We start from the raw sequence: 22,479 nt of genomic DNA on the forward strand, positions 1-22,479 counted from the left end.
CATTTGGTCTCATCTCATGAAGTTCCAGTTGTTTGTTGTCATCCTTGTGACTCTTTGGTAATTACATTGATTTCAAAGAGGAATTCTAATTCATCTTAGTGTTTCATAGAATTGAGACACAAAATAGCTTTACAGGTTTAAAGTTGTAATAGAAAAAAGTCATAGAGTTTTCTGACATTTTAATAATGACATTGTTGGAAAAGTCAGTACCTGTCTTATAGCCCCCATAACATTATTCTTCCAGAGTTAATAAGAAAAGAGGAGCTTACTTTTTCATCATTTTTGTAGGCAGTGCTGATCAAAATCAAGAAATTATTTTGATACTGTAGGTCTTGACTATAGAAGAAGTAAAGGTAGGCTGGGCGCAGTGGCTCACGCCTGTAATCCCAGCATTTTGGGAGGCTGAGGGCAGGTGGATCACCCGGGGTCAGGAGTTCGAGACCAGCCTGGCCAACATGGTGAAAACCCATCTCTACTAAAAATACAAAAAATTAGTTGGGTGTGGTGGTACGCTCCTGTAGTCCCAGCTACTCAGGACGCTGGAGCAGGAGAATCTCTTGAACCTGGGAGGTGGAGGTTGCAGTGAGCCGATACTGTGCCATTGCACTCCAGCCTGGGCAACAGAGTGAGACTCCATCTCAAAACCAAACAAAACAAAAAAAGAAATTAAAGCTAATGCTTGTGGATTGTATGCTGTAGTGTCAGTAATTTCCCTTGTTGCTATGAATAGAGCTATGAGTGAAATTATGAGGTATCTTTAAAGAAAGGGCAAAAGTGGTTGAAAATTTAATTGGTTTAATATTGTACTAGGGTATCGTCTGTGCAAGCAATAACAAGGGGTATATTTACCTTTAGAATAGTTTCTAGAATATAGACTAATTTTTGAAAACTTAATTAAATAAAACAGTGTTTGAGTAGTGGTTGTACGACGAAGTACGTATTGTAGTGTATTTCTGTGCGGGTAGTTGGTTAAGAAGTGTTTTTGTTTTCAAGGAGTTTTCATTTTAGTTGGAGAGATAACATAAGTAGTAAGGTTTATTAGTTTATTATTCATAAGGCCAGCATGATTATCAGAAAAACCAGCATGATTATCAGAAAAACAGTATAGCTAATAAATGCATAACTCTAAGTAAAGGAGAGAATCCTTAAAGTGGGATGATTGGACATGCTTTTATTTTATTTTATTTTTTTCAGACAGAGTCTTGCTCTGTTGCCCAGGCTAGAATGCAGTGGCATGATCTCAGCTCACTGCAACCTCCACCTCCTGGTTTCAAGCAATTCTCGTGGCTCAGCCTCACGAGTAACTGGGATTACAGGTGCCCACTACCACGCCTGGCTAATTTTTGTATTTTTAGTAGAGATGGGGTTTCATCATGTAGGTCAGGCTGGTCTTGAACTCCCACCTCCAGTGATCTGCCCGCCTTGGCCTCCCAATGTGCTGGGATTACAGGTGTGAGCCACCGTGTTGGCCTGGGCATGCTTTTATGAAGAAGTTAGCATTTAAGCTGGATCTTGAAGGATGGGATTGCATCCTTCAAGTGAATGGAAGTACACTCAGTTGGAAAAAATAGCCAGGACAAAAGTAAAGAAGTGGAACAAACAGAATTTGTTTTTTTAGGATGATGAATTAATGATTGGGCATAGGGAAAAAGTGAAGACTAGGGCGGCAAAGATAAATTTTATTTTAATGCTGTAAGCAGGAATGCACTAGCTATTTAAGGTTCTTAAGCTGAGGGATAGACAGTCAAAGCCCTCTTTCTTACAGGAAGATTAATTCAGCTATAGTTTGTTAGATGTGCTATACCCATATAGTTAAAGTGCTGATAACCAGTCTCTCTTAACCAGAGTTAATGTGAATAGGAGCAAAGGAGTAGAGGGTGTGTACGAGGAGTGATTACAATAATGGACCATGTGATTTCTTTCTTTTTTTTTTTTGAGATGAAGTTTCGCTCTCGTTGACCAGGCTGGAGTGCAATGGTGCGGTCTTGGCTCACTGCAACCTCTGCCTCCCGGGTTCAAATGATTCTCCTGCCTCAGCCTCCCAAGTAGCTGGGATTACAGGTGCATGCCAACATGCCCGGCTAATTTTTGTATTTTTAATAGGGACAGGGTTTCACTATGTTGGCCAGGCTGGTCACGAACTCCTGACCTCAGGTAATCCACCCACCTCGGCCTCCCAAAGTACTGGGATTACGGGTGTGAGCCACCATGCCCGGCCAGACCATGTGATTTTAAGCGTGGTAAGGAGATGAATGAGGACTTCTGGGAGTGGGGGTGGTGGCAGCAATGTAGGTAGAGAGAGGGTGAAAAATTGGTAGGATCAGTGGATTGTAGATTCTGATGGGATTTAAGACTTGTTAGAGTGGGAGTACTGTAGGGAATGAGCTAGAAAGGTAGAAGGTGGTGGTTGTAGAACACAATGTTTGAAATAGGGTTTATATTAATAGAAGGGTTGAGATTATTGTTAATGAACATGAGAGTACATCGTTAAGGCAGAATGGAGAGCAAGATCATTGTAGGAAAGGAAGTTAAGGAACTGAGGCACCAGGATGTTACAAAGATAATCTGACCTGGTTATGAGAATGGTAATATGGTATAGTTGTATACTGTCATGGTTTAATAAATGCCTTTTATATAATGTTCTTTTCTGGTTCTTCTAATAATTCAGTGAAGTAAATAGAAGAGGTACTAATCCTATTTTGAAAATGAAGAAACTGAGGCCCAGATAAATTATTTTGCCTAGTGCAGAACTGAAGTTTGAACTTTGCTCTTTTGACTTCTTTTGTTCTTTTCTTTTTAAATAAAAGAGACGGAATTTTGTTACGTTGCCCAGGCTGGACTTGAACTCCTGGGCTCACACCATCCTCCCACCTCTGCCTCCCTAGTAGCTGAGACTACAGGTGCACGCCATCGAGCCTGGCTGATTTCTTGTATAGTATTCTGTTTATTGTGGTATATAGATTGGCCTCTCTTCAAGGTATATGTACTGTGGTATATAGATTGTGGTATGTAAAGTGTTGGTATTATCTCCAGTATGCAAAACATTGTACTTCTTTAATACATGGTAGCATTTTGTACCAGTTAATAAACTGGTAGAAAATAGTTGGTATGCTTATTAAAGATTATAATTTTTGTTTCAGAAACATCTCAATATTAAAAACCAATAGTTGTCAGGTGTGGGGGCTCGTGCCTGTAATCCCAGCACTTTGGGAGGCCAAGGTGGGTGGATAACCTGAGTTCAGGAGTTTGTGACCAGCCTGGCCAACATGGCAAAACCCTGTCTTTACTAAGAATACAAAAATTAGCTGAGCATAGTGGTGCATGCCTGTAGTCCCACCTACTGCGGAGGGGAGGCTGCTGAGGCAGGAGAATTGCATGAACCCAGGAGGCAGAGGTTGTTGTGAGTCAGGATTCTGCCACTCACTCCAGCCTGGGTGACAGAATGAGACTCTGTCTTAAAAAACAAAAAACAAAAAACACCTAATGGCTTACCACCATTGGTTTAATTGGTTATAAACCAGTGGTTTAATTGGTCATTTATGACTTCTTGCTTGTCTTTTCACTGTCTGTGGGTCTAGCAGATAATCCCATTCCATTTTCCAAACATTAGTGAGTACCTGATTGTTATCGTGGCATCATAAAAGGATAAGAAAACAAGACAAAAGTCCATTTTGTTCATTTGTTCCAGTAAAATAATAGATTGGAGAGGAGAATGGTATTTCTACTGGATACTCTCAAGTTAGGGTTCTACCAGCTTATCCTTGACCGTTACACCTTTATAAAAGTTGACTACTGTGATACATGGTGAGGATAGTATCAGCTACTGTTTGTTGCCAGCTGTATTACATGTCAGGTCTGGTGCCAAGACATTTCGAAGATATTTATCTAATCCAAGTAACTCTCCAAACTAGGTGGTGGTATCTCCCCCTTTTTTTTTTCCTTAGTTTTTTATTTTTTTTCATTTTTTTGAGATGGAGTCTTGCTCTGTCGCCCAGGCTGGATTGTAGTGACTCCATCTCGGCTCACTGCAAGCTCCGCCTCCCAGGTTCACGCCATTCTCCTGCCTCAGCCTTCCGAGTAGCTGGGACTACAGGAGCCCGCCACCACGCCTGGCTAATTTTTTTTAGTAGAGACAGAGTTTCACTGTGTTAGCCAGGATGGTCTCAATCTCCTGACCTTGTGATCCTCCCGCCTCGGCCTCCCAAAGTGCTGGGATTACAGGCGCTTTTTTTTTTTTTTTTTTTTTGAGACGTCTCGCTCTGTCACCCAGGCTGGAGTGCAGTGGAGCCATCTCAGCTCACTGCAAGCTTCGCCTCCCAGGTTCTCGCCATTCTCCTGCCTCAGCCTCCCGAGTAGCTGGGACTACAGGTGCCCGCCACCACGCCTGGCTAATTTTTTGTATTTTTAGTAGAGATGGGGTTTCACCATGTTGGCCAGGCTGGTCTTGAACTCTTGACCTCAGGTGATCCACCCACCTCAGCCTCCTAAATTGCTGGGATTACAGGCGTGAGCCACCACGTCTGGCCGTAAATTGAAATAAATTTTAAGTATACTAGTGAAATGACACTAATAATCCCCAGGATGTCCATTTCTTTTTGGATAGGCTTTTTCTCCTGGGACATTTTCTTTTTAAATTCCATTTTTAAAGGCACATACATACATTTATTTATTGAGACAGGATTTCATTGTACTTCCAAACACAGGACAAATGTGGAAATTTGCCCAGGATGCAGTACAGTGGTGCGATCACTGCTTACTGCACTCTTGACCTCTTGGACTCAGGCAATCCTCCCATTGCAGCCTCCCGAGTAGCTGGGACTACAGGTGTGTACCACCACATTCAGTTAATTTAATTTTTTGTATTTTTTGTAGGGATGGAGTCTTCTTTTGTGGCCCAAGCAGGTCTTGAACTCCTGGCCTCTAATGATCTTCCTGCCTTCCAAAGTGCTAGTATTACAAGTATGAGCCACCATGCCCAGCCAATATCCACCAACTTTGAGTAATATTATTCATTTAAAAATGTTTTTCAAAGAAGTTGTATGAATTTTTTTTTTTTTTTTTTTTTTTTTGAGATGGAGTCTCACTCTGTCGCCAGGCTGGAGTGCAGTGGCGCAATCTCGGCTCACTGCAATCTCTGCCTCCCAGATTCAAGTGGTTCTCTGCTTCAGCCTCCCGAGCAGCTGGGATTACAGGTGCGCACCACCACACTTGGCTGATTTTTGTGTTTTTAGTAGAGACGGGGTTTCACCATCTTGCCTAGGCTGGTCTTGAACTCCTGACCTTGTGATCCACCTGCCTTGGCCTCCCAAAGTGCTGGGATTACCAGCATGAGCCACCGCGCCTGACTGAAGTTGTATTAAATTTTAATAGTTATAGGAAGAGGGAAGAGGATAAGAACAGCTCTCTAGAGTTTCGTATTGTGTTTTGCTTTTTGATATTATAGGCTCTTGATTGTGATCTTTGACTTGTCCTAATAATTCCTTCTTCTCCAGCTCTAATTTGTCTCTACTAATTTCTACATAGTTTAATCACATAAAGGATACAGCTGTGGGATTATGTAGATGTCAGAATCAGCACCAGTTAGCAAATAATAAGATTTCATTTATCTGGATAAATTTAAGACAATTCCTGTCTTTATTGATACTTAAATGATCACCACAACCAAATTTGTAAGAGAGAAGTTTCCACATTTGTCCTGTGTTTGGAAGTAGAATCCTTGACTTGTAAGGAACTAGAGCTACTGTGTATTTTAATGACATGCAGAGCAGGTCAGCCAGGTTGTATTCATTTGCCATTAGATCTGCCACAAGTTGAAGTTTTTTTTGAGACTGGAGGCAGTTGAAGGAAAGTCAGTTGGGTGTATGCATATAATTTAAAATCTAATACTTTTTTTTTTGTTTAGAAAAGCTAGATTGCTTCCAGTCTGACCCTTTTGAACTTAAATTCATGATCAGCATAAATGAAAAACTATATTTCAACTTTGAAAGCATATAGTATTCAGAAAGGAAGTGTTGATTTGATAATGAAATAAGTGTTCCAAGCAGTCATCATTTTTTTAAATTTAAATTTTATTTTTTACCTCCCTCAGCTCATACCTATAAGCAGTCATTAAAACTAAATTTTAGGAATGCTGTAATATAGGACCTATGAATTTTTATTAGGATAACCATGAGTTTTAGTTTATACCTTTTGTCTTGGAATAATTACTGTTAGCATCTTTTGTTTTTTCTTTTTTTGTTTTTTTCTAAGACAGGGTCTTGCTCTGTTACCCAGGCTGGACTGAAGTGACAAGATCATAGCTTACTGCAGCCTTCAACTCCTGGACTCAAGGGATCCTCCCCACTCAGGCTCTTGAATAGCTGAGACTACAGGTGCACACCATCATTAAAAAAAATTTTTACAAAAATTAAAAAAAATTTGTAGAGATAGGGTGTCACTGTGTTTCCCCAGCTGATCTTGAACTCCTGGGCTCAAGAGATCCACTTGGCTTCCCAAAGTGCTGGGGTTATAGGTGTGAGCCACTGTACCCAGCCTTACCCCCGTTTTATTCTCGAAGTGGTTTGTATGATATGTTATATGATCATCTAGATCTAAAGGAATTTCAGAGATATAAGTGAGGTTTTGAAGGGAAGGTACAGCAGCAAAAAATACCTTTCAGATCCTGTTGAGGCCTTCAGATAATCAGATGCCATACTGAATGTTTTTAGAAAGAATGATCCTGATAAGTCTGTCAGAATGACTCAATTTTGGTGGGGAGGTGGGTTAGGAGGCAAGAAATAAAATATCACCACTAGTATCATTGTCATCATTACTACTACTATTATTATAGTTGTGCCCTTGGGGTTTGAAATCACATTTTTCCTCCTTCCTCTTTTTGTTTTTCTAGTATAACATTCAAAAGGGACAAAAGGCAGCTGGGGGCGGTGGCTCACGCCTGTAATCCCAGCCCTTTGGGAGGCCGAGGCGGGCGGATCACCTGAGGTCGGGAGTTCAAGACCAGCCTGGCCAACATGGTGAAACCCCGTCTCTACTAAAATACAAAAATTAGCCGGGCATGATGGCGGGTGCCTATAATCCCAACTACTTGGGAGGCTAAGGTGGGAGAATTGCTTGAACCCAGGAGGGGTAGGTTGCAGTGAGCCAGGATGGCACCATTGCACTCCAGCCTGGGTGACAGAGACTCCATCTCAAAAAAAAAAAAAAAAAAAAAAAGAGGGGGTGGGGACAAAAGGATTCAGAGTGAAAAGAAAACCACTTAGTTAACCTTCCCAAAGACAACCCCACTATTTCCAATTGCATGGTGGTTCTTTCACAGAATGCTTAGGATATTATCCATATACTAAGCATTATGCACTCTTAACTTTCCCAAAGGGTAGCATGCAAGCACATTTTCTAGCAGTTTGATTTTTTCCTCTTAATTGTATGTCCTGGAGATTATTCCATAACTGGAAAGTTTTTTGTTTTACTTTTTGTTTGTTTTTGTTTTTGTTTTTTTTGAGATGGAGTCTCACTCTGTCCCTCAGACTGGAGTGCAATGGGGCAATCTTGACTCACTGCAACCTCTGCCTCCCGGGTTCAAGCAGTTTGATTACAGGCACCCGCCATCATGCCCAGCTAATTTTTTTTATTTTTGTGGAGATGGGGTTTCACCATGTTGGCCAGGCTGGTCATGAACTCCTGACCTCAGGTGATCCACCCGCCTCGGCCTTACGAAGTGCTGGGATTACAGGCATGAGCCACCGTGCCTGGCCTGTTTTTTGTTTTATTTTAAAGTAATTTTAGATTTGTAGAATAGTTACAAAAATAGTACAGAGAATTTTGGTATACCACTCACTATATTCCCTACTACAGTATCCATACACTAACTATAATACAATTATCATGGGCCATGTGTGGTGGCTCACACCTGTAATCCCAGCACTTTGGGAGGCCAAGGCAGGCAGATCACCTGAGGTCAGGAGTTCGAGACCAGTCTGTCCAACATGGTGAAACCCCGTCTCTATTAAAAATACAAACAGTTAGCCACGTTTGGTGGCACGCACCTGTAATCCCAGGCTACTTGGGAGGCTGAGGCAGGAGAATTGCTTGAACCCAGGAGGCGAAGGTTGCAGTGAGCCGAGATCATGCCACTGTACGCCAGCCTGGGTGACAGAGCAAGACTCCATCTCAAAAAAATAAATAAAATAAAATAAATTGGTCTGGCATGGTGGTGCACACCTGTAGTCCCAGCTACTCAGGAGGTAGAAGATGCAGTGAGTTGAGATTGTGCCACGACACTCCAGCCTGGGTGACAGAGTGAGACTCTGTCTTTAAAAAAAAAAAAGAAAAAGGTCAGGCACAGTGGCTCATGCCTGTAATCCCAGCACTCTGGGAGGCCGAGGCAGGTGGATCACAAGGTCAGGAGATTGAGACCATCCTGGCTAACATGGTGAAACCCCTTCTCTACTGAAAATACAAAAAATTAGCCCAGATGTGGTGGCGCACGCCTGTAGTCCCAGCTACTTGGGAGGCTGAGGCAGGAGAATCGCTTGAACCCAGGAGGCGGAGGTTGCAGTGAGCTGAGATCACGCCACTGCACTCCAGCCTGGGTGACAGAGCGAGACTCCGTCTAAAAAAAAAAAAAAAAGCTAATTGGTTTCTTTAACATTAACACAAAAACATAAACACCATCAACTCCCTCATATTTTGCTGTAAAAATAAAATATTAACAGCAATCACTAATCCCTGGTAGTGAAGCACAAAACATTTTCCACCTACCCCCAACATAAATGTAGCCTCATCACAATGACAGGAACACCAAGTAAAAGTAAACAAAATACTAGGTGTCACTGGGGTTGGTGATAACTTTTCAGATGGAAAACCAAGGCACACCCATGAAAGAAATAATTGGTAAGTTAGACTTTATTAAAATTTAAAACTTCTGCTCTGCAAAAGACCCCATCAAGAGAAAGAGAAGACAAGACAGTTTGGCCGTTTCTTACAAACCTAAACCTATTTTTTACCGTTCAATCCAGCAATCACACTCCTTAGTACTTAACCAAAGGAGCTGAAAACTTAAGTCTACACAAAAACCAAAAACATGGATGTTTATAGCATTCTTTATTTGTAATTGCCAAAACTTGGCAGCAGTCCAGATATCCTTCAGTAGGTGAATGGATAAGTAAACTGTGGTATACCAATGGAATATTATTCAGCCCTAAAAAGAAATGAGCTATCAAGCCAGGAAAAGACATGGAAGAACCTTGGATACTTATTCAAGAATATGTGAAAGAAGCCAATTGGAAAAGGCTACATAATGATTGCAAATATATGACATCCTGGAAAAGGGAAAACTGTAGAAACAGTAAAAAGATCAGTGGTTGCCAGGAGTTTGAGGGGAAGAAAATAAAGGGATGAACAGGTGGACACTGGATTTTTTGAGCAGTGAAATTATTCTCTATGATACTATAATGGTAGATAAATGTCTGTATACATTTGTCAAAACTCGTAGAACTACATCAAGAGTGAATCTTAATGTACTATGGACTTTGGCTGATAATGATGTGTCAATGTTGGTTCATCTATTGTAGCAAATGTATTATAATAAATGTGCAGGATTACAGTGTGGCCTAAACTTTTAACAATACCCATTTTACATTTGTATTATTTGTTTTTAGTAGTATATTTTAATAAAGGGGGCCACAATATACTAAAAAATTAAAGACATTGCTTGCACAACCTTTCCTCACCTGTGACCAGGCTATCAGACTAGATGACATATTTAGAGGTAAGATTAAAGTTATTACAAAAATTGTAAAAAAAAAAAATTTTTTTTAAGTTCTACCTATGAGCTCAGTATAATAAAATGTCTCAAGGAAAGCATTTTACAAAAAAATGCCCTAAGGGGCATAATTTTAACAATGCAAATCACCTTTAAAAGACTGCGTGCCTGTAATCCCAGCTATTCTGGAGGCTGAGGCAGCAGGACTGCTTGGGCCCAAGTTTGAAAACAGCCTGGGCAACACAGGCTGTTAAAGAAAAGAAAGAAAAGAAAAGAAATGGAAAAAATGGAGAAAGGGGTGTGAAAGAACTGAGTCTTTACCTTGGTTAACTTGAATAAAATAAAAACTGTCTTGTATGAACCAGCCTCTTTTCATTTTATTTACATAGGCAACATGGTGGAACCCTGTCTCTACGAAAAACAAAACAAAACAAAAATTAGCCAGGTGTGCTAATACATGCCTGTAGTCCCAGTTACCTGGGGGGCTGAGGTAGGAGAATCAATTGAGCCCAGGAAGTAGAAGCTGCAGTGAGCTGTGATTGCACCACTGCCCCGTAGCTTGGGTGACAGGGAGACCTTTAGTTATTCTAAATCAACACATAATATTCACTAATGTACTAGAAAATGTTCTTATATAGGGCATATAGATGAAGAAAGAGTACCTGGACTTAAAGAACATGCTTTATGGTAGAGGAGATAAGTAAACAGGGAGTCACAGTACAAGTACCATAACGAAGGTATGAACATAAAGCTAAAGGAACACAGAGAAGGAGTGTCAGACAAGACTTCAAAGTGAAAGTGAGTTGGTCTTAGGGCTGGGGGCATGGGAAGAGTGTGGGGACACTCTCATTGAGGGAATGGTAGCCTGGCCAGATTTGCTTTTAAAAACTTTATTAGAGGCTGGGCGGGATGGCTCACAGCAGCAATCCCAGCACTTTGGGAGGCCAAGGTGGGAGGATCGTTTGAGCTCAGGAGATGGAGTCTGCAGTGAGTCGAGATTGTGCCACTGCATTCCAGCCTGAGTGACAGAGCGAGACCCTATCTCAAAAATAAACAGAAAATCAAACATTAGTAAAGGCCAGGCGCTGTGGCTCAGGCCTATAATCCTAGCACTTTTGGATGCCGAAGCAGGGGGACCACCTGAGACCAGGGGTTTGAAACCATGCTGGGAACATGGCAAGACTCCAAGTCTACAAAAAAAATTTTTTTAATGAAAACATTAGCCAGGTGTGGTGGCTTGCACCTGTAGTCCCAGCCACTTGGGGGGCTGAAGTGGGAGAATCACTTGAGCCCAGGAGGTGGCAGTTACAGTGAGCCAAGATTGTGTCACTGCACTCCAACATGGATGACAGAGTGAGACCTTGTCTCAGAAAATAAAAACAGGCTTGGCATGGTGGGCTCACACCTGTAATCCCAGCACTTGGGGAGGCTGAGGCGGGCGATCTCTTGAGCTCAGGAGTTCGAGACCATCCTGGGCTACATGATGGAACCCAGTCTCTAAAAAAAAATACAAAAAAATGTAGCCAGGCATGGTGGCCTGTGCCTGTGGTCTCAGCACTTGGGGAGCTGAGGTGGGAGGATCACTTGAGCCTGGGAGGTTGAGGCTTCAGTGAGCTGAGATTGAATCATAAACAAATACATAATAAAAGTTAGACAGAGGGTCCCACTATGCTGCGGGACACATCATAGCACTTATGATACATTGAAATATCAAATTAGGGTGAAATTTAACATGACAATTACAACATTAAGTTTTACTTTTTAAAATTTTTTTGAAACTGTCACAGCCAAGAGAAGCCTAAAGTGACATGACAACAAAATGTAATGTGGTATCCTCTGTGGGATCCTAGAACAGAAAAACACCATTAGAGGAAGTCTAAGATAATCTGAATATAGTATGGACTTTAGTTAATAATAATGTGTCAGAGTTGGCCTCCCAAAGCCCTGGGATTACTACCTACCCACCTGGTGTGAACCACCCACCACACCTGGTTTGCCCGTGTTCTTTGTAGCCAACTTTTCAGCAGCAAAAGTGTGACTCTGGTGTCAAATATTGAGAAGCCAGGCAAGAAAATTAGTTGGTCTGTTACTTTAAGCTTTAAAAAGTTTCATATAACCTTAATGGATATTTTGATGTTATTTTGTGTTTACCTTTGAGCTTTTAAAATGAAAACTAAATGTATGTTTGAATCAACGCCATTTAAAATAAATTTCTGGGCTGCACATGGTGGCTCACACCTGTAATCCCAGCACTTTGGGAGGCTGAGGAAGGCAAATTGCTTGAGGCCAGGAGTTCGAGACTAGCCTGGCCAACATGGCGAAACCCTGTTTCTGCTAATAAATAAATAAATAAATAAATAAATAAATAAATAGGTCTGGCATGGTGGCTCACACCTGTAATCCCAGCACTTTGGAAGTCCGAGGCGGGCGGATCACGAAGTCAGGAGATCAAGACCATCCTGGCTAACACAGTGAAACCCTGTCTCTACTACAAATACAGAAATTAGCTGGGCGTGGTGGCATTTGCCTATAGTCCTAGCTACTCGGGAGGCTGAAGCAGGAGAATCGCTTGAACCTGGGAGGTGGAGGTTGCAGTGAGCTGAGGTCACGCCACTGTGCTCCAGCCTGGGCAACAGAATGAGACTCTGTCTCAAAACAACAACAACAACAACAACAACAACAACCAACCAAACAAAAATTAGCCGAGCCTGGTAGTACATGCCTGTAATACCAGTTTCTTGGGAGGCCGAGGCACAAGAATTGCTTGAACCCAGGGGGCAGAGGTTGCAGTGAGTTGAGATCATGCCACAGCACTTCAGCCTGGGTGACACAGCAAGACTCTGTCTCAAAAAAATAAAAAATAAATTTCTGATTAAATATTTCGAATTTTATTTTAAAATGCAGTAAGTATGAAATTCAAAAGAAAAAAATGCAGTTAAAAATAGCCTACCTCGGCTGGGTGCGGTGGCTCACGCCTGTAATCCCAACACTTTGGGAGGCCGAGGTGGGCAGATCACAAGGTCAGGAGTTCAAGACCAGCCTGGCCAATATGGTGAAACCCCATCTCTACTAAAAATACAAAAATTAGCCAGGTGTGGTGGTGGGTGCCTGTAGTTCCAGCTACTCAGGAGGCTGAGGCAGGAGAATCTCTTGAACCCGGGAGGCGGAGGTTGCAGTGAGCCGAGATGGTGCCACTGCACTCCAGCCTAGGTGACAGAGTGAGACTCCATCTCAAAAAAACAAAAAAAAGAAATGGGTGTCTAAGAGATATGAGAGGTAGGCTGTATATATATATATATATATATATATATTTTTTTTTTTTTTTTGAGACGGAGTCTCACTCTTCCGCCCAGGCAGAGTGCAGTGGCGCTGTCTTGGCTCACTGCAAGCTCCGCCTTCTGGGTTCACACCATTCTTCTGCCTCAGCCTCCTGAGTAGCTGGGACTATAGGCACCAGCCACTGTGCCTGGCTAATTTTTTGTATTTTTAGTAGAGACGGGGTTGCACCGTGTTAGCCAGGATGGTCTCGATCTCCTGACCTGGTGATCCGCCCGCCTCGGCCTCCCAAAGTGCTGGGATTACAGGCGTGAGCCACCGCGCCCGGCCTTAGACACCCATTTCTAAGAGTTAACTTCTACTACAAGCTTCTAATGTATTCTAGAGCTGCTCTGTACATGTTTTTTAGTTTAGTTTTGAAAATTAACATGCAGTACTATTGACTTATTTGATATGGATTTCTATGAATTTATTTTTTGATAGAAATGTATTTTTTAAATTTTACTTTAAGTTCTGCGATACATGTGCAAAACATGCAGGTTTGTTGCATAGGTATACATGTACCATGGTGGTTTGCTGCACCTACGAACCCGTCATCTAGGTTTGGTTTGGTTTTTGTTTTTGTTTTTTTTTTGAGATGGAGTCTGGCTCTGTCGCCCAGGCTGAAGTGCAGTGGTGTGATCTCGGCTCACTGCAACCTCCGCCTCCTGCATTCAAGTGATTCTTCTGCCTCAACCTTCTGAGTAGCTGAGATTACAGGCGCCCGCCACCACACCCGGCTAATTTTTTTGTGTTTTTAGTAGAGACGGGGTTTCACCATGTTGGCCAGGCTGGTCTTGAACTCCTGACCTCAAGATCCACCTGTCTTGGCCTCCCAAAGTGCTGGTATTACAGGCGTGACCCACTGCGCCCAGCCTCATCTAGGTTTTAAGTCCCGTACGCATTAGGTATTTGTCGTAATGCTCTCCCTCCCCTTGCCCCCCACCCACTGACAGGCCCCAGTGTATAATGTTCCCCTCCCTGTGTCCATGTGTTCTCATTGTTCAGCTCCCACTTAAGAGTGAGAACATGGGGTTATTTATTTTTGAGACAAGAGTCTCACTCTGCCGCCCAGGCTGGAGTGCAGTGGCGACACCTTGGCTCACTGCAACCTCTTGCCTTGTAGGTTCAAGCGATTCTCCTGCCTCAGCTTCCTGAGGACCTGGATATCAGGCGTGTACTACCACACCCGGCTAATTTTTCTATTTTTAGCAGAGATGGGGTTTCTTCATGTTGGCCAGTCAGGTCTCAAATTCCTGACCTCAAGTGATCTGCCTGCCTTGGTCTCCCAAAGTGTTGGGATTACAGGTGTAAGCCACCATGCCCAGCCTAGTTCTATGAATTTTAACACATTTATAGATTCTTACAACTGCCACTACAATCTGCCTACGGAACAGGATTTGAATTTAAGTATTCAAAAAATACATTTTTTAGAGGTGAAATACAGAAATATTTAGCCTGTTTTCACCATTTTTCAAAAAATTTAAGTACAATTAAGATACAGTGAAATTCGCCCATTTACATGTACAGTTCATCAGCACCATAAGATGGTGAAAAAAAAGTACAATATGAGTATTGACAAAACGCATCATAGTGCAGCCACCACAACAACCAGTGTATAGCTTCTGACAATCACTGATCTTTTTCTTTTCTTTAGCTTTGTTTTTTCCAGAATGTCCTATATATGGAAGCCTTTTGAGTATGGCTTCTTTTCACTTAGCATAATTAATTTGAGATTCATCTCTGTTACTACTTGTATGAATAATTTGTTTCTTTTTAGTGCCAAGTAATATCTCATTGTATGGGGTATACCATAGTTTTTAAAGTTCATTTCTCAATTGACATTTGGATAGTTTCTAGCGTACAAATAAAGTTGTTAAAAACATTCACAGACAGGTGTTTTAAGTTGAGTGTACTATTTTATGTTCCCACCAGTAATGTATGAAAGTTGCTCGTCTGAAATTTTATCAGAGGAGGGCTCACGCCTGTAATCCCAGCACTTCGGGAGGCTAAGATGGGCAGATTGAGCCCAAGAGTTCGAGACCAGCCTGGGCAATATGGCAAAACCCCATCTCTACCAACAATACAAAAATTAGCTTGGTGTAGTGGCGTGCGCCTCTAGTCCCAGCTACTCGGGAGCCTGAAATGGGAAGGATTGCTTAAGCCCCAAGGAGGGTTGAGGCTGGAGTGAGCCATGATGGTGCCACTGCATTCCAGCCTGGACAACTGAGAGAGACTGTCTCTCCAAACAAATAAAAAAGAAGTATTAGGTTTTTTTGTTTTGTTTTTTTGTTTGTTTGTTTGTTTGTTTGTTTGTTTGTTTTGAGACTGGAGTCTCACTCTGTCACCCAGGTTGGAGTGCAGTGGCGTGATCTCGGCTTACTGCAACCTCTGCCGCCCGGTTTCAAGCGATTCTCCTGCCTCAGCCTCTTGAGTAGCTGGGATTACAGGCGCCTGTCGTCGTACCCAGCTAATTTTTTTTTTTTTTTTTGCCCTTGTTTCCCAGGCTGGAGTGCAATGGCACGATCTCAGCTCACTGCAACCTCCTCCTTCCGGGTTCAAGCGATTCTCCTGCCTCAGCCTCCCGAGTAGCTGGGATTACAAGCATGAGCCACCACGCCCGGCTAATTTTTTATTTTTATTTTAGTAGAGACGAGGTTTCTCCATGTTGGTCAGGCTGGTCTTGTACTCCCGACCTCAGGTGATGTGCCCTCCTTGGCCTCCCAAAGTGCTGGGATTATAGACGTGAACCACCGCGCCTGGCCAATTTTTGTATTTTTTAGTAGAGACGGAGTTTCACCATGTTGGCCAGGCTGGTCTTGAATTCCTGACCTCGTGATTCTCCCACCTCGGCCTCCCAGATTGCTGGGATTACAGGCATGAGCCACCGCGCCCTGCTGCATTTTTTTTAAATGCCATTTTAGTAGGCATGTGGTGGTAATACATTGTGATTCTAGTTTGTATTTCCTTAATGGTTAATAATCTTGAATGTGTTTTCATGTGCTTACTTGCCACCTGTATATCATTGATGAAATGTTTAAATCTTATGCCCACTTTAAAAATTCGGTTGTTTTTTTTCCCCTCTTTTGAGAATTCTGTGTATTTTCTGGATACAAGTTTTTAATCAGGTATGGATTTGTTCAGCATTCATTGGTTTCTGATTTTTTTTGAAAAGGAATAAGATTTGTAAATATTTTCTCCCAGTCCAGCCTATCAATTTTTTTTTTTTTTTTTGAGACGGAGTCTTGCTGTGTCGCCCAAGCTGGAGTACAGTGGCGCGATCTCGGCTCACTGCAACCTCTGCCTCCTGGGTTCAAGCAGTTCTCCAGCCTCAGCCTCCTGGGTAGCTGGGATTACAGGCATGCACCACCACGCCCAGCTAATTTTTGTATTTTTAGTAGAGATAGGGTTTCACCATGTTGGTCAGGCTGGTCTCGAACTCCTGACCTTGTGGTCTACCCGCCTCGGCCTCCCAAAGTGCTGGGATTACAGGCGTGAGCCACCTTGCCCAGCCATCAGTTTTTTATTCCATATATTGATTGTGCTTTGGGGTTGTCTCTACGAAAATATTTGCCTAGCCTGTGGTCACAAAGATTTTTCTCTTGTATTTTTTCTTCTAGAATATATCATTTTCAGTTTTACATTTAGGTCTGCAGTGCATTTTGAGTTCTTTTTTTATTCAAAGTATGGATTGAAGCTCTTTCGTTTTGCATATGGACACCTAGTTCTAGCACCGTTAATTGAAAACATTAAAATTTCTCTGTTGAACTGTCTATATTATTAATCCTGATTTGTATTGCATCTGACAGATCCAGAATGATTTGAAAAGTTAATTAGCTAACTGTATTTAGAAATTTGTTAAATGTCTTATTTGGAACCTGGCATTTGCTGACAGTAGTTTGTAATCTACAGAAGGGTTTTCTAAAATAACTTTAAGCCTAAGATTAAAAGAAGATTTTGCTAATGATTCATTATCTTTTTGGAAAAACTTGTGTGATTTTTCATGCAGCAAGGATGAGCTGAAATGGTTTTTCCTAGAAGGTGCCCATTTTCTTTTTTGTAGACTTGCTTGGTAGTTCTCTAATAATCTGTGTTTGTGCTTTAAATATCATCTTTGATAGTGATATATTTTGGGGCAATTCTCTTTTTGTTTAAAACCATCACATAGTTGTCCTAAGTTAAGTACTCTAGGCCAGGCTTGATGGCTTAGGCCTGTAATCCCAGAACTTTTAGAGGCAGAGGCAGGAGGATCACTTGAGCCCAGGAGTTTGAGACCATCTAAATCAAAATAAAAAACAGCCGGGCGTGATGGTGCATGCCTGTTGCCCTAGCTACTTGGGAGGCTGAGGTGGGAGGATTGCTTGAGCCCAGGAGTTAAGGTTACAGTAAGCTATGATGGTTCCACTGCACTCCAGCTTGGGTGACAGAGAGATACTCTGTCTCTAAACAAGCAAACTAAAGGTTTAATTACTTTAAAAAAGTAGTACATAGTTATTGTTAGGATGAGGTTTTTTTGTTTTGTTTTGTTTTTTGTTTTTTTTGTTTTTGAGACAGACTCTTGGTTTGTTACCCAGTCCTGAATGCAGTAGCTCAGTCAGCTCACAGCAGTCTTGAACCCCTGGGCTGAAGTGATCCTCCTGCCTCAGCCTCCCTAGTAGCTAGGACTATAGGACTAGGACTATAGGTACACACCACCATGCCCATCTAGTTTTTTTTGTATAGACAAGGTCTTGCTCGCTATGTTGCCCAAGTTGATGTCCAACTTCCTGGCCTCCAGCAGTGCTCCCACTTCAGCCTCCCGAAGTGCTGGAATTACAGGCATGAGCCACTGTGCCTGGTTTATTCCTGTATCATTAAATTGTATAGACCTGTAGAGTGAAAGAATCGATATTCAGCTGTACATTGGTGTTCTGTACTATAATGAGGTTTGAGTTAATCTCAGTATTTGGATATTTATTATTTAGTAATTTAGAAGTACTTTGCAGTTAACACCTTTAAAGTAACTTAAAATGTTGAGTGTTGCAGTAGAAATTAAAATGCCAAGAAGCAGGTGTTTGGAGGTAAATTGAAGACAGACTTTCAGGCTGCGCCTGGTGGCTCACATCTGTAATCTTAGCACTTTGGGAGGCTGAGGCAGGCAGATCACTTGAGGTCAGGAGTTCAAGATCAGCCTGGCCAACATGGTGTGAACCGCCCCACCCCCCACCCCATCTCTACTAAAAATACAAAAATTAGCCAGGTGTGGTGGCGTGTGCCTGTAATCCCAGCTACTCCGGAGGCTGAGGTGGGAGAATCCCTTGAATCTGGGAGGCCTTGTTTGCAATGAGCTGAGATGGCATCACTGCGCTCTAGCCTGGGTGACAGACCAAGACTCCGTCTCAAACAAAACAAAACAAAAAGACTTTCAGGATTAATAGCTGTTTTTAATTTTTTAAAATCATTTGTTGATGACTGCTTTTTTTCATTCCTGAAATACCCACTCTTAAGTCCTTTTTTTTTTTTTATCTTTGGAAAACATACTCCTCCTGTCCCTTGCTATTCCATTTTTCTTCTTTTTTTCCCTTTCTTTATTTGGATAGACTTTGCCATACAATTTTATTTTTATTATTTTTATTGTGGTAAAATATGTGTAACATAAAATTTATCACTTTAACTATTTTAAAGTATATAGTCCAAGCCAAGTGTAGTGGTGTGGCGCCTGTAGTTCCAACTGGTCAAGAGGCTGAGGCTGGGCTCCTTGAGCCCAGGAGTTTGAAGGCAGCCTGGGCAACATAGTGAGACCCCCTTCTCTTAAAAAAAAGTATACAGTTCAGTAGCATTAAGTACATTAACAATATTGTATGACTACCACCACCACCATCTTGTTCTAGAACTTGTTCATCACTGCCACACAATTTTAGCACCTAATTGTTCCCTAGTGTTTGGCTGCCATGTTATTAGGTGTAAGAGATAAACAAGACTCAGTTCTTGTCCTCAAGGACTTCACAGTCTAGTGAGAGAAACGTAATACTTACTATACAATTTGGCAGATTACATGTTAGAGCTCCCCATCATTAGATTTTATTTATTGAATTAGAATTTTAATTTTACCTTGAAAAGGCAAAGTAACTTTTTGTTAGGTTAACATTGAAGTTATCATATCTTTCCACACACTGAATTCGTTTAGGCTAGACCAAAAGACTGAAGTCTTTAGTCTTTTGATTTAGGTCATCGTGGGACTCACAAATCCTGATGCCCTATATTTTAAGACAAGAAGGGAACCAGAAAATTGATATTTTGATTTAAAAGCAAATTATGAGCTATTCCTTCCTGATGAAGCAAGGAGATCTGTGAAAACTATGATTAGAGATAACTTCTTAGTTGTCTGCAGCTATCATTTGTTGAAACTGTTTTTACTTATTTTAGTTGCAGTGACAACTTGCTTGATTATGATCAAATACATCATTATAAAGCATGTTTATCTCCTTTGTGGATCATCTTGAGGAATAGTTGCTTTGGAAACTGTCAAGAGCTTATTTTTAATTTCTTGAAAAGCCGAGAGGTATCAGTTGATTTAAAGTTTAATGTCTTAGCAGATTTAGTTTAAAATAATGTTACCAGATTGAGCAGTATTTATTAAAAAATAGATTTTATTTTCATTACTATGACTTGTTTTCTTCATTATTAAAGATTTAATGCAATATTGCATATAAAAAAGTAAAACAGGCTGGGTGCGGTGGCTCACGCCTGTAATCCCAGCACTTTGGGAGGCTGAGGTGGGCTGATCGCCTGAGCTCAGGAGTTTGAGACTACCCTGGGCAACATGGTGAAACCCTGACTCGACTAAAATACAAAAAATTAGCCAGGCATGGTGGCACACACCTGTAGTCCCAGCTACTTGGGAGGCTGAGGCACGAATATCACTTGAGCCTGGGAGGCAGAGGTTGCGGTGAGCTGAGATTGTGACACTGCACTCCAGCTTGGGCTACAGAGTGAGACTTTGTCTCAAAAAAAAAAAAAGGTAAAACAGCATGGCTCTTTGTTTGTAAGACTCTGTAGTCTTCCTAATGTAGTCAGTCTAAAAGAGTTGGTGTCCCAAATGGTTGATAGTGTTTTAGTTTACAATTTCAACACTTGTTAGGAGACTAAAAGTTCAGATTACTAGGCCTAGATTCCTAGTAAGTTGTGTTTTGTTTTGTTTGAAATAGGATCTCGTTCTGTCCCCCAGGCTTGGAGTGCAGTGGCTTGATCACAGCTCACTGCAGCTTCGACCTCCTTGGCCTAAGTGATCCTCCCATCACAGCCCCCTAAGTAGCTGGGACTACAGGCTCACACCACAATGTGTGGCTAATTAAAAAAATTTTTTTTGTAGAAACACGGTCTCACTGTATTGCCCAGGCTGGTCTTAAACTCTTGTCCTCAAGTGATCTTCCCGCCTCAGCCTCCCAAAGTGCTGGGATTACAGGTGTGAGCCACTGTGCCCAGCTCTAATACATTTTTATAAAGTTTTTGTTTGTTTGTTTGTTTGTTGGTTTGTTTTTGAGATGGAGTCTCGCTCTGTCTCCCAGGCTGAAATGCAGTGGTGCGATCTCGGCTCACTGCAAGCTCCGCCTCCCGGGTTCACGCCGTTCTCCTGCCTCAGCCTCCCGAGTAGCTGGGACTACAGGCACCTGCCACCACGCCCAGCTAATTTTTTGTATTTTTAGTAGAGATGGGGTTTCACCGTGTCAGGATGGTCTCAATCTCCTGGCCTCGTGATCCACCTGCCTCGGCCTCCCAAAGTGCTAGGATTAGAGGCTTGAGCCACCGCGCCCGGCCTTTTATAAAGTTTTTTCTTTTTTGAGATGGAGTCTCGTTCTGTTGCCCAGGCTGGAGTGTTGTGGCCCAGTCTCAACTGACTGCAACCCCCACCTCCCGGGTTCAAGCGGTTCTCCTGCCTCAGCCTCCTGAGTAGCTGGGACTACAGGTGCACACCACCACAGCCAGCTAATTTTTTGTAATTTTAGTGGAGACGGAGTTTCATTATTTTGGCCAGGCTGGTCTCGAATTCCTGGCCTCAGGTGATCCACCTGCCTCAGCCTCCTGAAGTGCTGGGATTACAGGCGTGAGCCACCACGCCTGACCCATTTTTATAAATTTTTAAAAAGTTGGAATTTGTGGTGTGGTTTTGATTGTGTACTGAAAATGAACGATTGCAGTGTCCTTTTAGGTTAAAAAAAAAAAGAAAAGTTAAAAATAACCCTTAGTTTGGTTAAGCTGTTAATAAATTTGACACTTAACTGCTTTTGAAAAATAACTGTAATCATCTTTTTTCAGGGTAATCACTTTGATCAGTATGAGGAAGGACACTTGGAAATTGAACAAGCATCACTTGACAAGCCTATAGAATCGGTAAGATAATCAGTGCTTAATTTCGGGTCTTAGCTAGTTAGGTAGTGTTCGTGTGACACTTGATGTGAGTGAAGTTAAACTTATTAATAACCAATAGTACAGTTTAGAGTTGTTTTCTTGCATGCCATACAGTAATCAATTAAAGCTTGGGATGTAATCTAATATTTAATATGTTGGGAAATCAGTCCAAAAAAATCTAGAAACACATTAGAATTTCGATGGAAAAATATCTTTTTGGCCCATACCGATACTTTGTTGAAGGTAGCAAGTTAAAGTTTAGCATTTTGTGAATTGAATAAAGGAGTAAAATGTATTTTGATCCTTTATAGCTTCACCTTTCCTGGGCAATATAATTATGTATGAAATGTTCCTACATAAGTAGAATATGTATGGAAAATTTTTAAAAAATGTTATATTAGAAACATTTAAGGAGTAATATGTTTTATTTACCAGACTGTTGTGAAACATGGCAAGTTTGGTCTCTGTAGCTTAAGAAATGTGGTTTTTGTCAAAAGCTGATTATTTCTATCTTTTCACACTGCTTAGTTTTGGACACTGATGATATCAAGCAATAGAACAAGGAGATTTATTTACCTGGCTCTTAGTTTTAAAAAAACTTCTTAATTTTTGAACATTATTTTCATTTTGAAAAACCCGTTATTTTTAAATAACACAGTCTATTGTTAAAATGTCTAAACTTGTCATTATTGTCAGCAGTTACTATTTGTGCTTAAGTGTACATATTTAATAAGGATTTCAGTGAGTTATTGGTAAAACTTGAGTGGGGAAAAAAAGTCAAAAAGGGAATCTTAATCTTTATAACCATCATGACAAGCCCCCCACTTCCCCTTAAGAAACACTAGCTTCTTCCTCAGGAAAATAAGAAGGCAATTTAGATAATACAGATATTTTAACTTTAGCTTTTATTTTCAAAACTGCAACATAGTAAAGGATCAACATATATTTATGTTCCTAATTAGGTTGGTGTTGTGTGTGTTTGTATGTGTGTTTAGATGTTTACAGAAATTTACACA

General features: G+C 41.4%; 1 protein-coding gene across 7 annotated transcripts in view; it reads left to right on the forward strand.

The window, feature by feature from the left end:
• Positions 1-22,479, forward strand: part of GPATCH8 (G-patch domain containing 8) — a 108,452-nt gene that overhangs the window by 7,108 nt on the left and 78,865 nt on the right. For 4 of the 7 annotated variants that reach the window (XM_031011094.3, XM_031011097.3, XM_031011095.3 and 1 more), the window contains one exon: positions 21,371-21,445. In XM_031011094.3, the coding sequence (XP_030866954.1) occupies positions 21,371-21,445 (75 nt within the window). Of the gene's footprint in view, positions 1-21,364; positions 21,446-22,479 lie in introns of those variants that run through there. The other 3 variants (XM_063706359.1, XM_031011096.3, XM_055387921.2) reach the window with 2 other exon arrangements.

This window comes from Gorilla gorilla, chromosome 4 (genome assembly GCF_029281585.2).
Source record: "Gorilla gorilla gorilla isolate KB3781 chromosome 4, NHGRI_mGorGor1-v2.1_pri, whole genome shotgun sequence".
NCBI lineage: Eukaryota > Metazoa > Chordata > Mammalia > Primates > Hominidae > Gorilla > Gorilla gorilla.